The sequence below is a fragment of the Poromitra crassiceps genome (genome assembly GCF_964638095.1).
Source record: "Poromitra crassiceps genome assembly, chromosome: 16".
Classification (NCBI taxonomy): domain Eukaryota; kingdom Metazoa; phylum Chordata; class Actinopteri; order Beryciformes; family Melamphaidae; genus Poromitra; species Poromitra crassiceps.
In genome coordinates, this window is record NC_139645.1 from 32,285,495 (window position 1) to 32,309,198 (window position 23,704).

Here is a 23,704-nt window from a genome sequence, read left to right on the forward strand (position 1 = left end):
ACAGCTCAACGATGCGTGGAGAAATATGATCACTATTAATCACCGCGGCGCATATCATGAATGGACCCTCAAATGGAGTCAGGGTGATATTCTCCTACATGCCAGAAAAGCCTATACATATAATATAGATATGGGATAAATATGGATAGCCCCAATACTAAATATGCAGGCTATTCTTGCATCTTTCAGCTGGAACTGTGTCCTGTAGGCTGTATGCCAATATATGAGCAAAAATAGGCTAGTTTTTATCAATGATAACTATGCCCGCATCGTCTCAATTCAGTTCAGCAGTTTTCTCTTTTATAGTAGGCTATTAGGCTTTATACTAGGCTATTTTATATATGAATTATTCGATCAGTGCAACCACACACATGAGTGATAGAGATCATTATTCATTGAGCATGCGTTTCTAAATCTATGGTCTAAATAGGCTTACACCTTACAGATTGTGGAAATGTATAGACTGAGATTACACATTTACATTTGTTGCTGCTGTATCAATGCAGCTGTATCAGACAGAAATCGCTGATCAAAGTAAATCAAATGACTGATGTGAATACAAGCTGCTGCTTTAGACAGCCCTTCAGCAGACTATCCAACGCGGATTTTCATTCTGACATTAAATCGCGGATACATTAAATATCCGCTAAAACTCTGATCATGCACTGCGCTTTCATGGAACGAGGAAATGGGTGTGGAAATGGGTGTGGGCGTGGATCAACTCAGCTGTTCATAATGTGATTGGCTAGCGCACCTCTTTCGCGTGGACGCGCGCCTGTGCACGAGCGAAAAACGTGCGCGTGCACAGGCAGATCCCAGGTCCACTTACCTAGTAGAAAACCAGCGTCGTAGTATCAGTTAACTAGATAGCTTTGATCCTGTTCAGTCAAACCAGATCAAAGGGACTTATCGCGGATCTGTTAAACTAGCTTCGTAGTACAGGGTACAGGTCTCCACCCTGAGCTGTTCTGAGCTGAATGTGGAAGCTGTGTTTCTATATGTCTCTGTCTTCTTCTTTCTCATGTCTTCTCTGAATGTGTCTCGTTCTCTCTAGGCTTGGTTTAGCTGTCAGTATCCACCAGCTGATGAGGTACAGCAGGTCACGGCATGCAGCTCTGATCTGCATTCAATCTGTTTGCTTTGCAGCTTGACCCAGTGGCTCCACTGCCCCTCACACCACACCTAAGCCTGGGGAGATACCTTACCACTGCCCCTCACACCACACCTAAGCCTGGGGGAGATTCTGTACCACTGCCCCTCACACCACACCTAAGCCTGGGGGAGATTATGTACCACTGCCCCTCACACCATACCTAAGCCTGGGGAGATACTGTACCACTGCCCCTCACACCACACCTAAGCCTGGGGGAGATTCTGTACCACTGCCCCTCACACCACACCTAAGCCTGGGGAGATACTGTACCACTGCCCCTCACACCACACCTAAGCCTGGGGGAGATACCTTATCACTGCCCCTCACACCACACCTAAGCCTGGGGAGATACCTTACCACTGCCCCTCACACCACACCTAAGCCTGGGGGAGATTCTGTACCACTGCCCCTCACACCACACCTAAGCCTGGGGAGATACCTTACCACTGTCCCTCACATCACACCTAAGCCTGGGGAGATACCTTACCACTGTCCCTCACATCACACCTAAGCCTGGGGAGATACCTTACCACTGCCCCTCACACCACACCTAAGCCTGGGGAGATACCTTACCACTGCCCCTCACACCACACCTAAGCCTGGGGGGAGATACTGTGCCACTGCCCCTCACACCACACCTAAGCCTGGGGAGATACCTTACCACTGCCCCTCACACCACACCTAAGCCTGGGGGGAGATACTGTGCCACTGCCCCTCACACCACACCTAAGCCTGGGGGGAGATACCTTACCACTGCCCATCACACTACACCTAACTTCTGTGACACACCAGAATCGTATCCGAGGTGAAAGCCTCGTCTCGCAGCAGCGGCAGTTTCATTTTGGCGTCCTTGTTAATAGGGGAAACCGTTGACTCCGGCCACATCGTCTCGCGTCTTGCATCCAGAGTTTCGGTGTCGGGTCTATTTTTTGATGCAGCAGCTGCGTTGCAGCTCGGCGAGTCAATACAAGTTGTGACCGTGGCAAAATAGAGCGAGGCGGCAGAGCAAAACAGAGCGCTTCTGGTGTGAAGGGCCAGGCCTCTACTCAACGCTTCCGTGACCGCGCTGCTTCAGAGACCGTAAGGCTGAGGGGGATTCTGTACCATTGCCCATCATGCCACACCTAAGGCCGTGGAGATACTGTACCACTGCCCCTCACCCCACCCCTAAGGCTGGGGAGATGGTGTACTTTGCATACTGCATTTGAATTCTCCATTGGGGTCAGACTTTGGGGCCACTTGATTTTCACTGGGGTCTGTACTGTACCAAACAAGCATCTTCCCTTATGTCTGGACAATGTAGGCCGGAGCATCTCTGTAGCTCCACAATACTCAATGTAGTTAGCTAATCTAGCTCTATCTTGGACCAAACTGTTATCTCGCTTAGACGATATTTCATATTTACATTGCAGGCATTTAGTCAACTCTCTTACCCAGACTCTTTTAGTAGAATTGACTTCTTCAAGCAGCCTGACTGCATGTCGGCATCTCTTGTTTGACTTGAACAGCTTTCTGGACAGTAGACCCGGGTCTAAGCATTCACAAATACTTTGGTGTGTTTGTTTTATCCTACCTGGAGCAGCAGGTGGGTGGAGTTGGCCACATCAGGACAAGTTATCAGTGGCAGTAAAGTCTTTCAAATAAAACTTTCAAATACTCTAAACTTTCTGCCCTGCACCACAGAACCTGAATGGATAGAACGTCCTTCCACTGTTTGTCATGGTCATTTGTCTAGAATGGCGATTATGGAATTTTAAGTGTTATTACCATGGAGACGATACGAGTCTGGACATTAAAGGGATAGTTCTGGTTTTTGGAACCCTAGCCCTATTTGCTACTTACCAATGATGTTGATTGGTAGATTCCTTTCTCAGGACACAATCGATGCTGTTCCTCTTCCTCATACTATCTCTAGACACTTAGCTGCCATCAAACCAATACAAAGTCAATGGGGTCATGCTGTTGTCTGTGCAACCTGACTGAGGCTCACTGAAATGTACTTTGTGTGTGCACTGTGGAGAGTTCTGTGGTTCCACCCCACCCACCTGGGACTCCAGGAAGGTCAAAACAAACGCCAACGGTGTGTTTGACACCAGTCTGACAGGCTCCAGTCTGGAATGTATAACGACATATTAGGGCCACCGTAGGTAAAGAAATCAAATAAAATACGGAGATTAAAGTCAGAAATGTGTGTGTGTTTGTACTTGTTTTGTCAAGGAACCACATCGCTTCACTTTGCAATATTGGATTGCAAATGTATAACTTTATAATCTCGGAAAATATTCTACCCCCCCCCCTCAATTTACGACTTTAATCTAGGAAATTATGAGGTTTTTTTCTGAAATATTACCCCCCCCTCTTCCAGCGCCATTATCGATTATTTATTTATTTATTTATTTATTTATTTATTTATTTATACCTACAGTGGCCCTAACACGCCGTCGTAGGAATGGTTTGCCTCAGCACGAATGAAGGAATGCTTTTCATGCACAACATGTAACGTTCAGACTCACTCTCTCCATAAGTGCTATGCAGCTGTCACTCAACTGCCATCTTAACCCTCTGATTACCCCCCCCCCCCCCACACACACCAACCACCTCCCCTCCCCACTCCCACATAACGGCGTGTGTGAATTCACTTCCTTGAAAAATGGAGTCAAGTGTTCACATTTCCATCGGCCGCCCAGATTTTATTTTATTTGTTTATTTATGGAGTTACCTTTGTGTCTTTATCATGCAGTCAACCAGAATAGGTTTGAGAGCAAAACTATCAACACTGCAATCGTTTTATTGCAAGTAAAATACATTTGTGTTAAGAAATACATATTTCCTTTGCTTTATTTTTTATATTATATATTATTATAACATCACAGATTGTTAACCAAATCAATCTTAGACCAGGAAGCTTGTTATTATTTATTATTTATGGAGAAGGGGTGGGAGTTAATAAGTTTTACTTCTTCCCACTCCTTTTCGAATATGTATATATTCTATTTTTCTTTGTTTCTGAAATGGCTTTTATTTATTATTTTGCTTTCATATTCGAAATAAACACTTCAATCAATCAATCAATCAATCAATCAATCTAAATGCAGCAGTTGAAACATAACATTTTGTCTATTATTAAGACAGAAGTTATGTGTAAACATACTTGCACATTGATTTGAGACCTCCCTCTCTCCTTTACTAACATTGGATGTTGACAAGCTGTCACTCCGATCCAGACTGGCCAATAGAGACGTGTCTTACATCTTTCAGCCTAGGTCCCGCCCACCAGATTCAGCTCAACAGCAAGTAACACTTTTGGATTCGCAATTCTTTTTTTTTTTTATTCACATTAATACATTTTTAATCAAAAAATTTGATTTGCAAAAAAAAACAAAAAACAGTGTGGAATGTTTTGCTCTCGACCCTATTCTGTTTGACTGCATGATAAAGACACAAAAGTAACCCCATGTTTAGTTTGCATGATGCCAGTTCTTCCAGGCAGTGAGCTCACTCGTCACATGACTCTCCCTCCCTCTAATTACATCACTTCCTCCCGTCATGACTGACTTCCTGTACGGGTTCATTGATGCGGCGGTGCGTCTCGCTCGCTCTGCCAGTTCTCCTCGCTCACCGCTCGCTCCGTTCGCCCCCTCAGACGTTCGTGGACAACTTCCAGACGGCGAAGGAGGCTCTGAGTGCAGCGACGGCCCAGGCGGCGGAGAAGGCAGCGTCCAGCGTCAGAGACTTGGCCCAGAAGAGCTTCCGTCTGTCCATGGACATCAGGCTGAAGGCCCCGCTCATCCTCATCCCCCAGTCCTCCGTCTCCCTGGACGCCCTGGTGGTGGACCTGGGTCTGATCACGCTGGGGAACAGCTTCTCTCTGCTGCCCGCTGAAGGCTTCCCTCTGCCCGCCGTGCTGGAGAAGATGGAGGTCAAGCTGACACAGCTCAAGCTGTCCAGGTACCACACCACCAGTGTTGGGTTAGGGTCGGTACTCAAATAAGTTGTATATTAGACGTTACACATTACTTTAAAAAAAAGTAATGCCTTACTTAATGACTCCCTGGAGAAAGTAATTTGTTAACAACTCGTTACATTACCTTTGTGTTACTCCACAACATCGCCTGAGATGCATTGTCACCTAATTGCCAGTTAACGATATAACATGAAACCTTACATATTAGGGGTGGGAGAAAAAATCGATTCACCTAAGTATCGCGATTTTTAATGTCACGATTTTTTGAATCGATCTTTTATTCCAGAATCGATAATCGCAAAAGCAAAAAAAATTTTTTTTTTTTTTTTTTTTTTTTTTTTTTTTTTTTTTTGTGCCCGCAGTCAGTCCACTCACTGAACAGCAGGCCCGGCGCCGCCTACTGGTTTACTAGTGGTTTTATTACTTTATTAGTTAGTCTGAAGTAATAATTACACTTCAGGGTTAAAGTGGGTGCATCTTTGGGCTTCAAACGTCGGCCCATATCGGCCTGGCCTGCTTGGTATCTAATGCCCGGCCTGAATTATGATCCCAGTCCGCCCCTGTTTTTAACTATATCGCCCAGCCCTACTCATGATATATAATATACAGTCTCTAGTGTATGATTCAACTTTTCCCATGTTCTAATCTAGTGTAAAAAGCAAACAAACTGAAAAAAGAAAAGAAAAAAATAAACAAAAATCGCAATAAATCGTAATATCGAATCGCAATAATCGTAGAATCGCAATACTTAAGAATCGCAATATATATCGAATCGGCACCCAAGTATCGTGATAGTATCGAATCGGGAGATAAGTGAATCGGCACAGCCCTATTACATATGCCCATATCAGCACAAATCCCTATCCTAATAAGGACATACACAACATCTCACTCCTCTCCGTTCCTCCAGCTCATCCAATCTAGTTGTGTTGTGTAATCCAGTTGTTTTGTTTTTGTTGTTTTCTTTTCCATAATCCTGCAGATTCAACCCTGATCCTGCAGATAATTGAATAATTTATGTAATGCAAGTAATGCCATAAGTGTTTGAATCTTAACTGTAATGTGATTACTGGATTTTGCATTACTTTCTAATCGTTAACCCCAACACTGCACACACCACACACAGCTTCTGTGGACCACACCACACACAGCTTCTGTGGACCACACCACACACATCTGGCAGCTTCTGTGGACCACACCACACACAGCTTCTGTGGACCACACCACACACATCTGGCAGCTTCTGTGGACCACACCACACACATCTGGCAGCTTCTGTGGACCACACAACACACATCTGGCAGCTTCTGTGGACCACACAACACACATCTGGCAGCTTCTGTGCATGAAAACTTGAGAAAAGCAGCTTTATATACACACGCGTAAGGGGAATTGTCTGCGGAAGCTGTCTCAAATACGCACATACACACCAGATGTGGGCCGTATCTCTGACATCTCTGAGGTACAGTTTATTCTGCGCTGGTACCGCATTTACCATAAAATGCTATGAACACCGCAAACATCGGACACTAACCATGAATAAACCTTTAGATAGAAGTAGATATTCTTACAGGCCTGCCAAGTGGACATTTCATTACAAATCAAAGTCCTTGTATGTGTGCATACTTGGCCAATAAAGCTGTTTGTTGTTTTAGGATTATCTGTCAGATCCTTTCTCTATTATTTCATCTCGTCATCATTTTTCTCTGTTGGCAGAACGGTTCTGAATCAAGGTTCCCCGCAGCCGGACTTTGAGATTCTCCAACCAATCAACTTGGAGCTTCTCGTCAACAGAAACCTGGCTGCTTCCTGGTTCACCAAGATCCCCGGTGTTCAGGTCCAGGGAGTGCTGAAGTCCATGAATGTAAGAGTCAATACACACACACACACACACTCTCTGACCCTGTTCTGTCCCTGTCCCACACACACTGAAATTTGATTTGACCTATATCTAACCAAGTAAAATCAATTGAGAACCAGTTCTTATTTACAATGATGACCTGGCCAAGAGGCTTTAGCAACAGTATATAAAATAAACACAGTCAACACTAAAAGCTCTGTAGATTAACCCGGTAGTGGCCGATACAGTAATTACACCACAAAACTATTACCAATTTGTTCATTGCATTTACACTTATAACTCATGGACTCAAAAGAGACTTCTCCTTCACTCAAGGAACTGTTACTCTCCTGTTGTTATCTTCTGAATGTGGATAAAACAAACAAGTAGCCTAGACTCTTCCCTTCCTTTCACATGGTCTTAGTCCTTTCAAGCTAGCAGTGAAACAAAAGATGCTAACAAAAATACACTTGACCAAAAACAACATCCAACTCGGTCTTTGAGCATTCATCTCGCCCGCTAAATGTAGCTGACTGGTTATCTAACATCTAGGTACTTTGTGAACTGACTCTAAGTTGTTTTAAACCACATTTACAGACCTGCGGAGCAGTAAGGAATGACACGAGTTATTCAGTGTGCAACCCACTCTGACGCCATGTTTATCCTGCGTCTGACCTCTGACTTGCCTGACACGGCTTGAGTTGGGTGTTTCCTACTAAACCTGGTATTACAGCGACACCTGTTGTTACAAGAAGTAGTAGCATTTGAACCAAATGTGTTATAAAAATAATATATTGAGAGACAAAATGATAAAGTAGCTAGTGATCTAAATAAAAATTAAGCGGGTGTCAGTTTTTATTTTAATTTTAATATAGAATGAATGAATGAAACCGTTATTGCCCCTCAGGGAATTTGCTCTGCACAGAGAGAGCCCAAAAAACATGAACATGACAGACAGGCAGGCACACACACATATAATACAAAACATGAGCATAATATACATAGCGTATTTCCTCTAATAGTAACCGGGGTCTTTATTTACTGAGCCGCAGAGATCCCCCGTCCTATATTAGAGCAGAGGCCTGTATTCGAGTGAGGCCTTTATTTCTTAATATTAAACTCTCATGGACATACTCCTTTATTTTCATGACTTTTATTGCAAAATATTGCATAAAACCAAACAACGCAAATAAATATTGGTGGTCACTCACTCACTCAGTATCCTCCTCCTCCTCATCTAGTATGTTGGTATCCTCCGCGTCCTCATCATCATCAACATCATCCAGAACAACAAGTTCATTGTTGACCAGTTCCTCTTCATCTTCCTCATATCGGCTGCCTGTCTGTTCTCCTGGTCCCGCTAACGCAGCTGGGCGAGAGCCTCAGCGGCGCAGGGCTGTCCCTGCTTGAAGCAGTGGATGAGGTTGTCTTCACTCCCGTCAGTTTTCACAGACTGTCCACAAACTTGGAAGGACTTTTTGATCAGATCCTTGTCCAGCTTGTCCCAGGCGGCGATCACCCAGTCCACAAGCAGGCGTCGAGCAGGCGCTTTTAGGTTTCCACCTCCAGCTGTGTAACGCTTATCTGCGTCCCCAGCTATCCACTCGTCGTAGGCATCGTGCAGGCTCTGCTTGAAGGGCTGATTCCACATCACACTGTACCAAATTTTCCGCTGCATATTGCACAACGCTCTCTTTAAACTTAACGTCAAAGTTTCGTCTGGTTCGTTTGGTCGGTGCCATGTTTGTTTTTATTTCTCTTGTCTGCGTTACGTCCGGTTACGTCACACAGTAGATGCGTTGTGTTATGGGAAATTTACAGTACCGTATTCACCGTAGTTTTTGTTCCTTCGTTTTTTGTTTTTTTTGACCCGGCCTGTATTGAGGGAGGGGCCTTTATTTGTCCGTGCAGGCCGTGCCCCCGTCCTATATTAGAGCAGAGGCCTGTAATGGAATAGAGGCCACTAATAGAGGAAATACGGTACATCATAAAAAAGCATCACACTTCATGACCAATCAAAAAGCACTAGGTGCATGATCAATAAAGGCTAAAAGATCAAACTAAAAAACAACAACAACAACTTGTCAACAGGCTTGTCAAAACTAAAACTTGTCAACTTGTCAATAGGCTGGTTATCCAACCCTCTACATTAGAACATGTGTCCGCCTTCACCCTGTGAGGTGTTAAAGTGTAACCATCTCCCCAGGTGAGTCTGGGTCAGGAGGACCTGGGCGTGCTGATGAAGATCCTACTGGAGAACATCGCAGAGGGAAGTCAAGAGCACAAGCTGGACCTGAAGAGGCAGGGTGAGTCCACTCCACACCTTCTGCTTCTCAACATAGTCAAATGTTTTAATGCTACGTTAGTCCTTTCACGAGAGCAGCAGTTGATGACCAAATACCTCGCCCAAAATCTAATGCCTTAAAAAAGACAGTCGTCTATGGTGCAATCAGTCTTTGGAATAGCAGCCCCCTTCACATACGACAATGTAATAGTCATCATCATTCAAATTTAAGAATGGATGACTCTTTAGCAGTTGGTCAGTAGTCCAGTGTTGGTCATTGTCACGGCACCATTAACTCTGGGCATCATTATTTACCATTATCATTAGGAACTCGTTCATCTAGGGCAGGTGTGACCAATTATTTCTCCACATGAGAAACCCAGATTGTTGCGATGGCCAGTGCCCATCGCTGATCTAGATCACAAATACAACATGAACATCTTTCTTGGTCTCTTTTTTATGATCTCAGATCTAAAGGTGATCAACATCAGAGTTGATATTTGTATTCGATGGGATGATCTGAAAAGTCTAAAGGTTCGGCTCTGTTGCCAAATGAAATGACCACTTCTCTGTTTTATCCTGAAAACGTCTGTAAAGAAATTGTTCACAGAAACATCAAGTCGGTGAAAGAGAGAACTCACATGTTGTCTCTCCTCTGTGTCCTCAGAGAAGGCGGAGCTGTGTGAGCAGCAGATGGAGGCGGTGATGTCACCGGCAGGAGGCGGTGCTCCGCCGGCCGTCGCCAACGGAGTGCCAGGCGAGAACACCGTTAACGTTCTGCTCAACTTTCAGATCAAAGAGGTAAACAACACACCAGGTGGAGAGAGGACTCACTCTGCTGCTGGACGTGTGACCAACATGGCAACATGTCCCCGTACTCGCGCCATTAATCGCTCTCCAAACACAATCCATAAAACGCATCACACCCGTTTAGGGCGTGTCCAAATCCAAATCTCTATTTAAGCGGCACACAAAGTAAGGCACCAGGCCCAAGTTGATGTCCTCACTAATCATAGGTGTGTTTTGGGCGTAACATGAACTCAACCAATCAACGGATGCGATGGTTAACCTTTGTAAGTACCCTCAAACCCATGTCCTCACCACATCAGACATCTTTCAATTACTGGTATGTCTAGAACCAAATAAATTAGACTCAGTTTTGTCAAGATGGAGAAATAGCTTGTTGTCACTTAGCCATATACTAACTAACCAATGTAAGCTCTGAGCTTAAGGTTTCTTCAATGACGCTTTTGTCTTTGTGCGACATAAGTAAGGCAGAGGCATCTGCATGAAGAAAGAGATCAGATGAATACGCTGGTTTCAAATCATTTATATACAGCAGGAAAGAAAGAGGGCCTAGGACACTCCCCTGGAGAACGCCACACTCTAGTATCTCAGGACTGGATAGTAATCCATTAACATCCACCATGTGTACTCTGTCTTTAAGATAAGAACCTACCCATTCGACTACTGACTCACTGAACCCCAAAGCTTTCAGTTTCATCAGGAATATTTAAGCAATATCACACGAGAGGGAGTGCATTGTTGGCTAATATTTTGCACTGCTGTGATTCGGTCGCAGGCACGAGGCCGCAGGCCGAGTTCCGTAGATAATCACAGCAGTGCCAATATTAGCCAACAATGCACGACCTCAAGTGTGATATTGCTTTTATACAACAGTTCTATTAAACAAAGCTGATTAAAAAAAATGACAAAAAGCTGAGAAAATAGATGATTTCTGTATTTATTCCTCCGCCAACAAAAATAGTCCCCCCAGCTTTCCCTTTGCAGAAAATGTAGCCTAATCAGCCCGCCGGGTCAGGAGGAGGCGTAGCGCCTGCCTGTAACAGAGATCTCCGTGTCTTATCAGCGGAGACCGTTTTGAGTCCTTACCCTGATCGTCGTAACACAGCCAGTTCTCCGTCTTTTGAAGCATGCTGTTAGATTACAACGAACTAGTTGTGTGGCTTAGCCTTCCAAAATGTTGCCCTTAGTTTTTTAGAATGTAATACATAGAATTGGGAACGTTACATTCAATTTCATTCAGACTGTCTGTCTGGCTCAATAGCCGCCATTTTTCCCCCGGAGCGAGGGAGGGTGAGAGGAGGGAGGGTGTTTTACAGTAGTGGCAGAGCGTAGTGGCACAGTGCTCCAAGCAGGTCGCGAGGCACATTTTTTGCAACATCATCCAATCAGGGGGCATTCCCTGGCAATTCACATGGACGCGCATTGCTACGACCAGCATACTGACCAAGCCGTGTTGGTGCAACAGGCGTAAGTCCATGGTCTTATAAGACCGACGTAGGAGTTACGACCAGGCATAGTTAAGACCAGTTGGTGCAACCGGCCCCTGGAGGTTTCCGCAGAAGAATGTTGCTCCCCCTCGTCCTCTTCTGACGAGCATTCATAGTTTAAGTCAAAAGTTATGTTAGGAAAAAAATCCATCTTTGCGCTCTCGGTTACGCTTTGAATGACGTTCACGTGGCTGGTGTTTGTTTTGTTGATTAGAGCAGCTGTGAAGCCGAGTGATATAGCCTACCCTACACACAGTGAAGCGCCAGTGCATTATCGTGAAATATAGGCACTCGTAAGATCCCTCTTGTCCAATCAAATTGCTCGGCCGGAACTACCTGTGTATAAAAGACAATATATCATCTCAACATACACATTCATAAAAAGGAGAGCTCACAATACACAAGTCAAGTTTAGTCATGACTTGTTTAGCAATGACTTGTTTGGACGGCACGGTGGCTCAGTGGTTAACACTGTTGCCTCACAGCAAGAAGGTCCCGGGTTCGAACCCCGGTCCGTCCCAGGTCCTTTCTGTGTGGAGTTTGCATGTTCTCCCGGTGTCCGTGTGGGTTTTCTCCGGGTGCTCCGGTTTCCTCCCACCATCAAGAAAGACATGTATGTTAGGGTTAATACTCCTGTCAGTGCCCCTGACCAAGGTACTGGCAAAAGAACTGGAGTTGGTCCCCGGGCGCTGCACTGCAGCCTGCCCACTGCTCCTAGTTCTAGGAAGGTTCCTAGTAGAGGATGGGTCAAATGCAGAGGATGAATTTCCCCAAGGGGATAAATAAAGGGTAACTTAACTTAACTTTAGCCATGACTTGTTTAGCAATGACTTGTTTACCAATGACTTGTTTAGCAAGGACTTGTTTAGCCATGACTTGTTTAGCAATGACTTGTTTAGCCATGACTTGTTTAGCCATGACTTGTCTGTGAAACACTGTGACTCGTCTGCTTCGTGTCCCAGGTGGTGCTGAAGCTGAAGAAGCCCAAGCAGGGGGTGGAGCTTCCCTTCCTGCTGTTCCAGCTAGAGCAGCTGGGCATCGACACCAAAGTCAAGAAGTACGACATGTGTGGCTCCGCCTACATCAGCAAGATCAGCATGACCTGCCAGGAGTTCACCGGTCAGCTCACCGCTCTCTGTCTCTCTGTCTCTCTCTCTCTCTCTCTCTCTCTGTGTCTGGCTGTCTCTCTCTCTCTCTCTGTCTCTCTCTCTCTCTCTCTCTCTCTCTCTCTCTCTCTCTCTGTCTCTCTCTCTTTCTCTCTCTCTCTCTCTCTCTCTCTCTCTCTCAAAGTGTCTCCAAACTAGCTGCTGGAGTGATTCCAAGTGTCTCTTAACCAGCTGTTTAGTAGACGATGGAGCTAGAATTTGTAACTTTTGTAGTGCAGAACCTTTGTCTCCCCCTTCTGGCGCTCCTGGCATTGAAGGAACATGCGCTCATGTGGAAATGTGGAAAATAAGTTCCTGATCATTTCCTTTGCTCGAGCAGCACCTGAATGCAGCATTTGTCATAGCCTAGCCATAGCCTACTGTGTCAGGGCTGGAAAAGAGTGGATAAATAATTTTTAACATCACACAGTCCCGGTGAAATTACTCGTTTCACTTCAGAATTTGATCCATTCGGTCTGATACTCATAATCTGTCAGATTAGACATCAGATATTAATTAGTGTTCAGATATTAGTGAACACCATGTTGTTAATCTGTCAGATTAGTCATCAGATATTAGTGCTCAGATATTATATCAGATATAAAATGTCTGTGGCCCAAGCCCACTCAGGATGTCTGGATCTCGTGTGACTCCTCTTCTCTTCTCCTCTTCTCTTCCTCTCTGTGTTCTTCAGACTCGGCCGGCGAGCCTCTCTGTCTCATCAGCTCTTCTGTGGAGTCTGGAGCCGAGCTGCTCAAAGTGCAATACTTCAAGGTGGGAACATCACACGGCTGTCCTGGGTTAGCCTGGGTAAACCCAGCCTCCACGTGACCTATGTGCGCACATAGATAGAGGTCACGTGGAGGCTGGGTTTACCCAGGCTAGTCCTGGGTTATTGCTTAGACTAGAGGTTTAGGGGTTTGGGTCACCCATGATGTCATCAGTGATGTCACTTGAGCAATTGTGATATCATCAGTGTTGCCATCAGTGATGTCACTCGAGCAATTGTGATGTCATCAGTAATGTAATAAATCTTTCTTCTTGTGTGTTTTGCAGCTGTTTTATCATAAGGTGTGTTAAATAGTCTAAACCTAAACTCTCTGTCTGTCTGTCTGTCTGTCTGTCTGTCTGTCTGTCTGTCTGTTGTGTTTCCTCAGGCTGACCGGTCTGGACCAAACTTCTCCACTGTATACAAGAACACAGAGCAGATGATCAATGTGAGTAGTGAGTTTGTTACCACAGCTCTCTGAACACATCCTGTTTAGGATCTGACCAGGGGTTTCCCAGAGCTGCAGCTCAGCCTGCTATTGGCTCTCTCTCCCCCCCTCTCCCTCCCTTTCTCTCGCTCCCTCTCTCTCTAACCATCCCTCTCTCTCTCTCCCTCTCTCTCTCTCTCTCTCTCTCTCTCTCTCCCTCTCTCTAACCGTCTCTCTCTCTCTCTCTCTCTCTCTCTGTCTCTCTCTCTCTCTCTCCCTCTCTCTCTCTCTCTCTCTCTCTCTCTCTCCTCTCTCTCTCTCTCTCTCTCTCTCTCCAGGTGACCTTCACCTCTCTCGACCTGCTCCTCCACACGGAGGCTCTGCTATCGGCCATGGACTTCCTGTCTGTGGCTCTCTCGCCCGGCTCATCTCCGGAGAGAGAGAGGCGGCCCAAGACCGAGACAGAGAGCAAGGCGGCGTCCGCCAAGTCCAGTGAGGGGAACACACACACACGCACACACACACACACACGCACACACACACACGCACACACGCACACGCACACACACATGCACGCACACACGCACACACACACACACACACGCGCACACGCACACATGCACGCACACACACACGCACACACGCACACGCACACACACACGCACACATGCACACACGCACACAAACACACGCACACAAAAACACTTTGTGTGTGTTGAAAAAAAGATCAGTGCACCCAAATAATAAATGACTAGAAACCTCATAATAGGTTATTGTGTTGTTTATTAATTATTAATAATGAGAAACAGATGACACTAGATAGATTAACTGAACGCCTGCTGTAACCAACACATAAGATCTGAAATGAGGATTACAGAGCTGTTTTTTTTTTATAATGTCCTCCTGAGGAGCATGCCCCCGGACTCAAATGCAGGGAATTCATTTTTAATGGGTAACTAGTAATTGTATTGGATTAAAATGTTAAAGTAACTCTCCCAACCCTGCATAAAATACAATAACATCATCAGTATTATAAAAAGTAGCCGCACCACGTGTTCACTAAAATAGTTTCCAAGCTTTTCCCAGGGACAGATTAAAGCCACGGCTCAAAACTCAACTAAAATCCAACATGTCCGCTCTGTCTCCATCTCCCTGCCAGCCGCTTTGGCCTCGCCCTCTGACAGTGATGTCATCGACCTGAAGGTGATGGTGACGCTGGGAGCCTTCAACGTCCTGGTGTGCGACCAGAGCTGCAACATGGCCGACATCAAGATCCAAGGTACAGAGCCACCTGACCACCATACCAAATCACTATATCACTATCAAGGTACAGAGGCACCAGACCACCATAACAAATCACTATATCACTATCAAGGTACAGAGGCACCAGACCACCATAACAAATCAACCACTTAATTATCTGGGATGTGTTTCTGGCCTACTTGGACGAGGTTAAAAGCGATACGTAACTCACCCAGCTGACTTCTCGTGGACCCTTTGCGTGGGATCCCACGCACATCTCTTGCAAGCACTTTACGCTACGTGGCTGGTAGCTGTTGGAATGTGGATGATATGTTTGTTTTTGTTTGTTTTGTTTCTCTTTCTCTTTCTGTGTCTGAGCCTTTTGTTTTTCACGTTATGAAAATTGCAAAATAAAATATGGGGGAGGGGGGGGGGGGGACAAAGCCCCCACTTTTACTGCTGCTGCTGCAGTTCTACACAAGTAAATTGGACTAACATCTGTATATGGAAAGGCTGGGTGATGTACTGTATGAAGAGTTTTCCTCCAAAATGCTGTGTCCAAAAAAACATTATTCCACAAAGTTCCTCATTCAATATCTTTACAATATTGAAGATCTTGTCTTTTAAAGGGATCATTTTGTCCACCAAAGACAAGTCTCCTGCTGAAAGTCATAAAATTTGTATTTGTAAACAGTAGTTGTAGTCTACTCAGTCAGGCTGTGAGAGGCTGTGGGCTATATCTTACGCCCAGGTGATGAGGACTTACTGTAGTCAGAAGTCATAGGTGAGTATCCTCTTTGTATTGATGTCTATGTTTAGTCAGAAGTCATAGGTGACTATCCTCTTTGTATTGATGTCTGTGTTTTGCCCTGTTTGTTCCTCAGGTATGAACGGCTCTCTACTGATGCAAGGTCCTCAGACTCAGCTCTCCGCCCGCCTCCGAGATTTCATCGTCATCAACGTCGATCCAAAGAGCGTCCACAAGAAGGCAAGGCGCCGCCACCGCTCCACTGTCACTGTTACTTTCACTGTTGCTGTTACTGCTGATCTCTGAGCTGAGCTACAGGGACAACGTCTTAACGCAGTCATTGACAAACTTCAGAATGCCGCGGCCCACTTTGAAATCTGAAAATCTTCCAACCCTTATCACAACTCACACAACTACACACAAGTCTGCTGTATTACTCTATATTTTTACAACAGCTAAAAAACAACTTTGTTTTCTTAGTTCTGATTACTTTTCTAAAGCAAATATTTTATCATGAATATTTCATGGTATTCCAAACGTAATTACAAAATTGAAAATTGTAAATGTAAAAATCTGTATATACAAATTGTATGTAGGCCTATATGACCCATAGCTGCCAACAGTAGGCTGTGAAAAATGCTACCTTATCTGTTAAAGCAGGGATGTCAGTTTCATCCGGCCCGCGAGATGTTTTGGAATATTAAAAAAAAAAAAAAAAAAATTGGGGGGAAATTATTATTATTATTAAATTCGCACCCCATTATCATGAACTACGTGTCGCTAATAAGCAAGCTAAGAGTTCATTCATAGGTCATCAGGTGTAAACAAAGCCGCCATGATCAGGCACGTGCACACATAGACATGAAAGGGGGCTTGAGCCCCTGCCTTTTTTTCAGTCTGTAAAAAGTGCCCTTTTTTTTTTTTTTTTTAATTATAATACATTTTTCATTTTCATTCCAACAACACATGAACAAAACAAACAGCTCAGACACATGAAAAAATAAAATAAAAAGTGCCCTTTCCTGACCATGAATGCATTTCTAATGATGCTTTGTATGGAAATTGCCCTTTCCATGCCATCACTGAAGGCAGCATTCAAAGAGAAATGCCTTTTCCGAGCTCTCTTGGCCTTTAACACATTCAGTGCCAAGGACGTCTGTGCACGTCCTAAAAAAAAGTAACGTTCAGTGCCAAGGACGTCTGTGGACGTCCTAAAATCATAATTCATATTATTCCATAATTCTGCTGTTTAAGGTCGTACCCAGCCAGTGAGCATGAATCCCTTCAAGGGATCACACGGCGCCACCTTAAACATCGTCACAGGAGCTGCTCCACCCACCTCAGATCCTTTACTTTGTACAGGAGACAGCGGAGAAAGCCGTGGAAACCGATGCATGCTTTCTGCCAGAGCCTATATATTGCTCCGTCTACAGCGAGAGTGGGCTCGGCTGCATCCGCGCTCACAACTGAGCTCTTATGCTTCTATCTATCTCCACACGATTTCCTAGAAAGGCAGCATCCGAAGCCGAACGGGCCAAGCCTTTTCGTTCAGTCGCGTTTGCCAGCGCGCATCATTTCCTTGATGCCCATCAAGGAAATGATGCGCGCAGCAAAGCTGGGATCTGTCCGGGGCAAAAACGAGTCGAGAAAGCAAACTCTGCGTGTGGGAGGAGCCCGCAGCTCAGAGGTGGAGAGGGGGAGGGGGGGGGGGGGGGGGGGAGAGGGGTGTGTGACACACACAGGCTGCACAGAAACCACACCACACGCCACCACATCAGAAAACACCAGCCAGAGTCCACCCGATCTGTGCTCGAAATTAGAGTGCAAAAGGTATTCATAAAAGGGGCTATAACTTGGAAAGAAAAAAAAAACGACAGAAAACCCATGAAAGTGCACTTTTTTGAGAGGCTGTAATTTCATAATGGAACTGTCTAGAAACAAAATTTCTTCTTTGGAAGAAGCAGGAGTGTTCAATCTTTCATTAAAGTCCAGCCCCGTTAATATAGCCATAATAGAAAAAATTCTATAGCTGTTTTCAACTGAATGGAAGTGAATCTGGCACAGGCTCCAGACAATTTTGCTGAAGCGCTGTGGCACTGAATGTGTTAATGCACCATTTGTAATAGGCCTCTGCATGGAGCAGTGTTTTTCTAAACCGCCCCTGAAGGCACCAACCCAAAAACGCACGTGGCCCGTCCCCACCCACTCCAGCAGTGCGCACTCCACTCAGCCAGAGCAACCATGCAGACGGACAGCAGCAGCACAGGCGCACACAGTCTGACAGATATATCAGTCAGTCAACGTGAATCAGGTATGTATGTTTGTCAAAGTCTCATCCTAAAATTAGATATTCCTCTAAATCTGGTTAAAATCTGAATATTTAAAATGAGTTATACCCCTAAATTGGCCTTCAAATTGCCTCAAATTTCAAAAAGTAGTGCCCTTTTATGAATTTCAGCCCCTGCCCCTCTAATGTTCTCTGCACGTCCCTGGCCATGATGCCACGCTGGAATTGAATCGCGCATTCGGCTACCTACCAAGAAACAAAGGAATCAACAAGATGCTGTCGAAAAAGAGAAAGGTTGACATGGAATGCAGGCAGTTTCAAGAGAAATGGAAGGAGCAGTATTTCTTTTGTGAAGTAAATGGGTAAATGAGTCGAATTGATTTTAGTAAAAAAAAAAATCCGGCCCCCATGAGCTCTCAGTTGAACAAATCCGGCCCTCTACCTAATATGAGTCTGACACCCCTGTGTTAAAGGGAGAAAGGGAAAAAAATCATGAGTGTTGGCAGGTATGCCCCTTGTGGACCACCTGCAGTACCTCCATGACCCACCTGCAGTACCTCCACGGCCCACACTCTGGGAATCACTGGAACAGATTCATCACCTTAGCTGCTCTGAAAATCCTCCTCAGTCTGTTACTCTTCACTCAGCACTTTCCTCTTGACTCAGTTCATCATCTTTGCGTCTGGCAGGCCATCTCCATCGTGGGCGACGAGGTGTTCAGCTTCTCCATGAGTTTGACTCCCAGCGCCACAGAGGGCGCCGGGTATGCCGACATGAGCAAGACAGACGGGCGGGTGAAGCTGAACGTGGGCTGCATCCAGGTGGTTTACCTGCACAAGTTCTTCATGTCTCTGCTGGTGAGCCTCGCACCACATCACACCTGTCCAGTGTCTCTAACAATGTGAGGATAGAGACAGAGAAGCATTACAGTCGAAACTTTGCAAATTAAATCAAACAGATATGAAGAAGTCATGTTTTGTTCTCTTAACAAAAACCTTCACCTTCCGTTTTAAAGGCCCTATATGTAAGAATCAGAACTTCTCACAAAGACGCCGATTCACACGGTGACACTTCGGAATACAAATATGTTGTTATTTAACTTTAAACCAAGGTGCATGAAGGAGTAAAAGTTTGAAAAGAAGTAGAAACTAGCTTAGATGAGGCCTTTATTTTATTTTATTTTATTTTTTTAGGCCTTTATTTCTAATTCTAAGTATTTTCTCATATTTAGTACCAAGCCTCCTTGTTTTCTGATCGGTTTCTTTTGGGGTTCATTTTTTTGTTGCTTTGGTTTGTTTTGTTACTGCAATGCATTACTGATAATTACGGTAATTGTCAACGGCATGCTCCAGAGACAGCATGGGCCCCATGGTAATTCAAATGTAGCTGCCGCCATCTTTTGGCACTTGTACGTTACTACAAACTACAGTTACATTCTATAACAGGCACTAGGAGTTTACCTGGATCAATCATTGTTTTTTCCTGTGTTTGTTGCCTGTATTTGGGGCTGGTCTTTATGTCTTATATGACCCGGCCATTATCGGAGACCCAGCTGTTAATTGACTACCGGCCAATATTAGAGGAAATATATATACTAGGCATCTGGCGCGCTATGCAGGTATTTTGAGATTTTGAGTGATTTGATTACCGTACTTTCATTTCCATAGAACCTCACAGTGAATAAGTATTTTCATAAAACAAAAGGGAAAGTATGTTTATGGTTTTGGTGGAATACCACTGTAGACAATTGTTGTGGAATGTTGAAACCCATTTTTCCCACGTTTTACTTTTAGACACATAACAGATTAAAATACTCATAACCTTTGATCTGAGAGAGCTATAGCAGTAATTCCAAAAGTGATATACTGTATAGGGAAGAGTTTATACGTGTTTTTGCAGGCCACCGCACAATATGGTGTAGTAGTTTATTGTAAATAAACTCATTGTTATTTTTGCGCCCTCTTGTTCAGAACTTCACCAACAACTTCCAGACGGCGAAGGAGGCCCTGAGTGCAGCGACGGCCCAGGCGGCGGAGAAGGCAGCGTCCAGCGTCAGAGACTTTGCCCAGAAGAGCTTCCGTCTGTCCATGGACATCAGGCTGAAGGCCCCCCTCATCCTCATCCCTCAGTCCTCCATCTCCCACCAGGCGCTGGAGGTGGACCTGGGTCTGATCACCCTGGGGAATAGCTTCTCTCTGCTGCCCGTGGATGGCTGCCCGCTGCCCGCTGTCATCGACAACATGGACCTCCAGCTGACGCAGCTCAAACTCTCCAGGTCAGTCGCTCTGCAGGGATGAGCTCTGGGTTCTATAAAACCAGGGTGGAAAAAATAGCATTTTTCATTAAAGGGACACTTCACCAAAGAACAGTGTGGAGTTATCTTTCCATGTTAAACACAGTGTTGGCCCGAAGGACTGCGCCCAGCCAGGAAACTAGACACTGTCTCTCGAAGCTACACCTCCAAAATCTAACACCTTATCTAGTCTGATATCACCATATCCATATACTATCCATCTATTGCCCAGCCCTAGCTTCTGGATTCAGCAAGAGACTGTCTCACTGGTTTGTTGGTTTGTGGTTCTGCAGGATCTGCATGGACCCTGTGGCGTCGGGCGGGCCCAGCTCAGAGCTGCTGGAGCCACTCAACCTCACGCTGAGCATCAAGAGGAACCTGGCCGCCTCCTGGTACCACAAGATGGCAGTCGTGGAGATCGACGGAGACCTGAAGCCCATGAAGGTACGAGCAGGTCTACAGCCGGCTGAGGAACCTTCAGTTCACTTCACATCGTTATTGTCCTGTGAGGGACATCTGCTTTACAGACAGGGTTTAATGCTGGATTCGGATGGTCCCATTTCCCGAGTTGGGAAATCTTCAATCTTCTGACTTCAGTGGGTTCATGAGCTGTTAAGTCGTAATGTGGAGGCAGCATGGACGCTACCGAGACGATGTTATTGCTCAGAGCGTTTAAACAACACGTTGGGACATTTAGACTTGCACAATACATTCCACAAACCCACTAAAATATTGCTTTACCTAACTTGTTGTTATGCTTAATGTAAATACATAACATTTCAATTTAGGGATGCACCGATTGCAAAATTCTGCGCCGATAGCGATGTTTAAGAGAACAATTTGGCTGATAGCCACTACCTATGACTATGTGCGTGCCCGAATTACACAAAATTCCGGACTGCACCCCATCGGGTCCCCAGCAGCGCACCCGCCAAGTTTTGAAGTCGATCGGACGAATGATTGCGGAGATTTTTTTTATTTTTTATTTAACCTTTATTTATCCAGGTTAGCCTCGTTGAGATTAAGAACCTCTTTTTCAAGAGGGACCTGGCCAAGAAAAGCAGCATACAATTATACAAGTTGCAGACGCCACAACAAACATCTCATAACATTACTACACTACATGGTACACATACATTCAGTCATTCATAAAAGCAAGTTCAACTATGAAGAAAAAAAACAGTTGCAACTTTCACCGTCCTCCCTACCTTTAACCATTGTTTTCAAAACATTTAATGAGACCAGCTCCTGCAATTTCAGGTCCTTCTGGAGCTCATTCCATGCCATCGGTGCTGAGAACTGAAACGCCTTTTTACCATACTCTGTACGAGCCCTTTTTACATTCAATAAAAACAGGTTTTGTGAGCGTAGAGAGTAACTGTTGTTGCTCTGCTGGACAATGTATGTACACAAATAATTTGGGAGTTGTTTTAATATCGCCGTATAGTCAGGGATGGCCAGCCCACTTTCTGGTAGAGAACACAGTGGTGAGTTAGATTTTTACAGTTTGTGCTAAACCTTAAAGCCCGTGATAAATGGGGAGATATGCGGAGGACACACACACGCGCACACGCGCACACACACACACACACACACACACACACACACACACACACACACACGCGCGCGCGCGCACGCACAAACACACACACACACACACACACGCGCACGCACAAACACACACACACACGGCCCTGGAATTAATATGTATATATTTCCACACTCACTGAAGGGACCTTCTGGGTGTTTGCATAATTACAGCCTGTCACTAACTCCTGTGCTCTTGTTTTTGCACACGGTCCACATTGCAGCCGTTGAAGGTACGATCTGTACCCTCCTGTCCGGTGACAGCTTGACTCTGACGGTGTTTAGTTAGTTTAGCTGGATCAGTTGTTATGTCTGTTGACAGCCTGTAGCTCTAGTGGAGGATTCAAAGTTTTTTTTATGGAAGCCCTGGCAGGCAATTAAGAAAAGAAAAAAAATCTAACTTCCTTCAAATAATAATAAAATAAAATAATATATGAAACAAGCGGGGGGATATTTGCCTTTTTTTTGTCAGGCGCATGTTTCTAAATGTATGTTGCTGTAATACCTCTCGACCACAAGAGTGCGCCACTAGACCATGTTCTACATAGGACTGAAAGCATCAATTTCTTCTTCCAAGGTACATACATTGTGTTAGCAACTTATGCCATTTCCCCCCCTACTTCACAGATGAAAAAATAAAAGAAAATTGAACTTAATGCTGGCTAAACTTTTACAGGAGCGAAAACTACATTAGTTAGATCAGACTTGGAAAATGGATTCCTAGATTTTTGTTCTCAATTGCCTCTCATGGCTTCCGTACATTTTAACCTGAAGAGGAAAACTATGGACTGAAGCATGATTAAACCTCTGGATTCAAAGTGAAAGTCGTGGGGAGAAAGCAGGCTAAAAGCTGTACCTCTGTCCTGTGCTTCCTGCGCCTCCAGGCGGCGCTGAGTCAGGACGACCTGAAGGTTCTGCTGAGGATCCTGATGGAGAACCTGGGAGAGGCTGAGAGCCCAGCCCCGGCTGCCTCCACACAGGCAGAGAGCCTACACATCACAACATATACACACACAGGTACACACACACACACACAGGTACACACACACACACACAGGTACACACACACACACACAGGTACACACACGCACGTGTGTGCGCGTGCGCGAGAGGATCTGGCTGTAAACTGTGTGTGATGTTGCCCTCAGGCGGCGCGGAGAAGCAGAGTGACATCAGCGATCAGGAGGAGGAGCCTCAGGAAACTGTCAAGTTCAACTTCAACATTGAGTCTCTGGCTCTGGTGTTGTACAGCCACGCCCCCAAACAGGTGAGTCTCTGGCTCTGGTTAGAGAACAGAGGGATCATTCTCACCTTTAGCCTGCAAGTGGCTCAGTCCATATGTTTTCATACGTCTATGAATCTGTCCCTTGATGTCTGATCCTTCACCATCTCTCTCCCCTGCCCTCCCTGCAGTCTCCTGGGCTGGGCCTGCGGCAGCAGAGCCTGCGTCTGGGGGAGCTGGCCCTCCACAAGCTGCAGGCGTCTGGGAAGCTGCTGAGCGACGGCAGCATGGAGCTCAGCACCGTGCTGAGCGGCTGCACGCTGGACGACCTGCGCACTGCCATGACCCGCGTCAGCTCCAGGTGAGACCTCTGCTTAAGTAGCGATAATGAATCCTTAATTAACAGTTAACTAATGTGCCTAGTAATCATTTACTAATGCTGTTCATGT

At 45.3% G+C, this 23,704-nt stretch overlaps 1 protein-coding gene across 1 annotated transcript in view; it reads left to right on the forward strand.

The window, feature by feature from the left end:
• The window catches only part of LOC310791594 (intermembrane lipid transfer protein VPS13C-like), a gene marked incomplete at its 5' end in the record, with an annotated part of 130,999 nt that overhangs the window by 36,945 nt on the left and 70,350 nt on the right, over positions 1-23,704 (forward strand). The window contains 17 exons of the mRNA XM_083653261.1: positions 1,055-1,090; positions 4,797-5,101; positions 6,834-6,981; positions 9,164-9,263; positions 9,909-10,042; positions 12,498-12,654; positions 13,375-13,454; positions 13,838-13,897; positions 14,215-14,368; positions 15,036-15,155; positions 16,003-16,106; positions 18,843-19,010; positions 20,124-20,428; positions 20,740-20,890; positions 22,918-23,050; positions 23,182-23,300; positions 23,447-23,616. Coding sequence (XP_083509387.1) covers positions 1,055-1,090; positions 4,797-5,101; positions 6,834-6,981; positions 9,164-9,263; positions 9,909-10,042; positions 12,498-12,654; positions 13,375-13,454; positions 13,838-13,897; positions 14,215-14,368; positions 15,036-15,155; positions 16,003-16,106; positions 18,843-19,010; positions 20,124-20,428; positions 20,740-20,890; positions 22,918-23,050; positions 23,182-23,300; positions 23,447-23,616 — 2,444 coding nt within the window. The remainder of the gene's footprint in view (positions 1-1,054; positions 1,091-4,796; positions 5,102-6,833; positions 6,982-9,163; positions 9,264-9,908; positions 10,043-12,497; positions 12,655-13,374; positions 13,455-13,837; positions 13,898-14,214; positions 14,369-15,035; positions 15,156-16,002; positions 16,107-18,842; positions 19,011-20,123; positions 20,429-20,739; positions 20,891-22,917; positions 23,051-23,181; positions 23,301-23,446; positions 23,617-23,704) is intronic.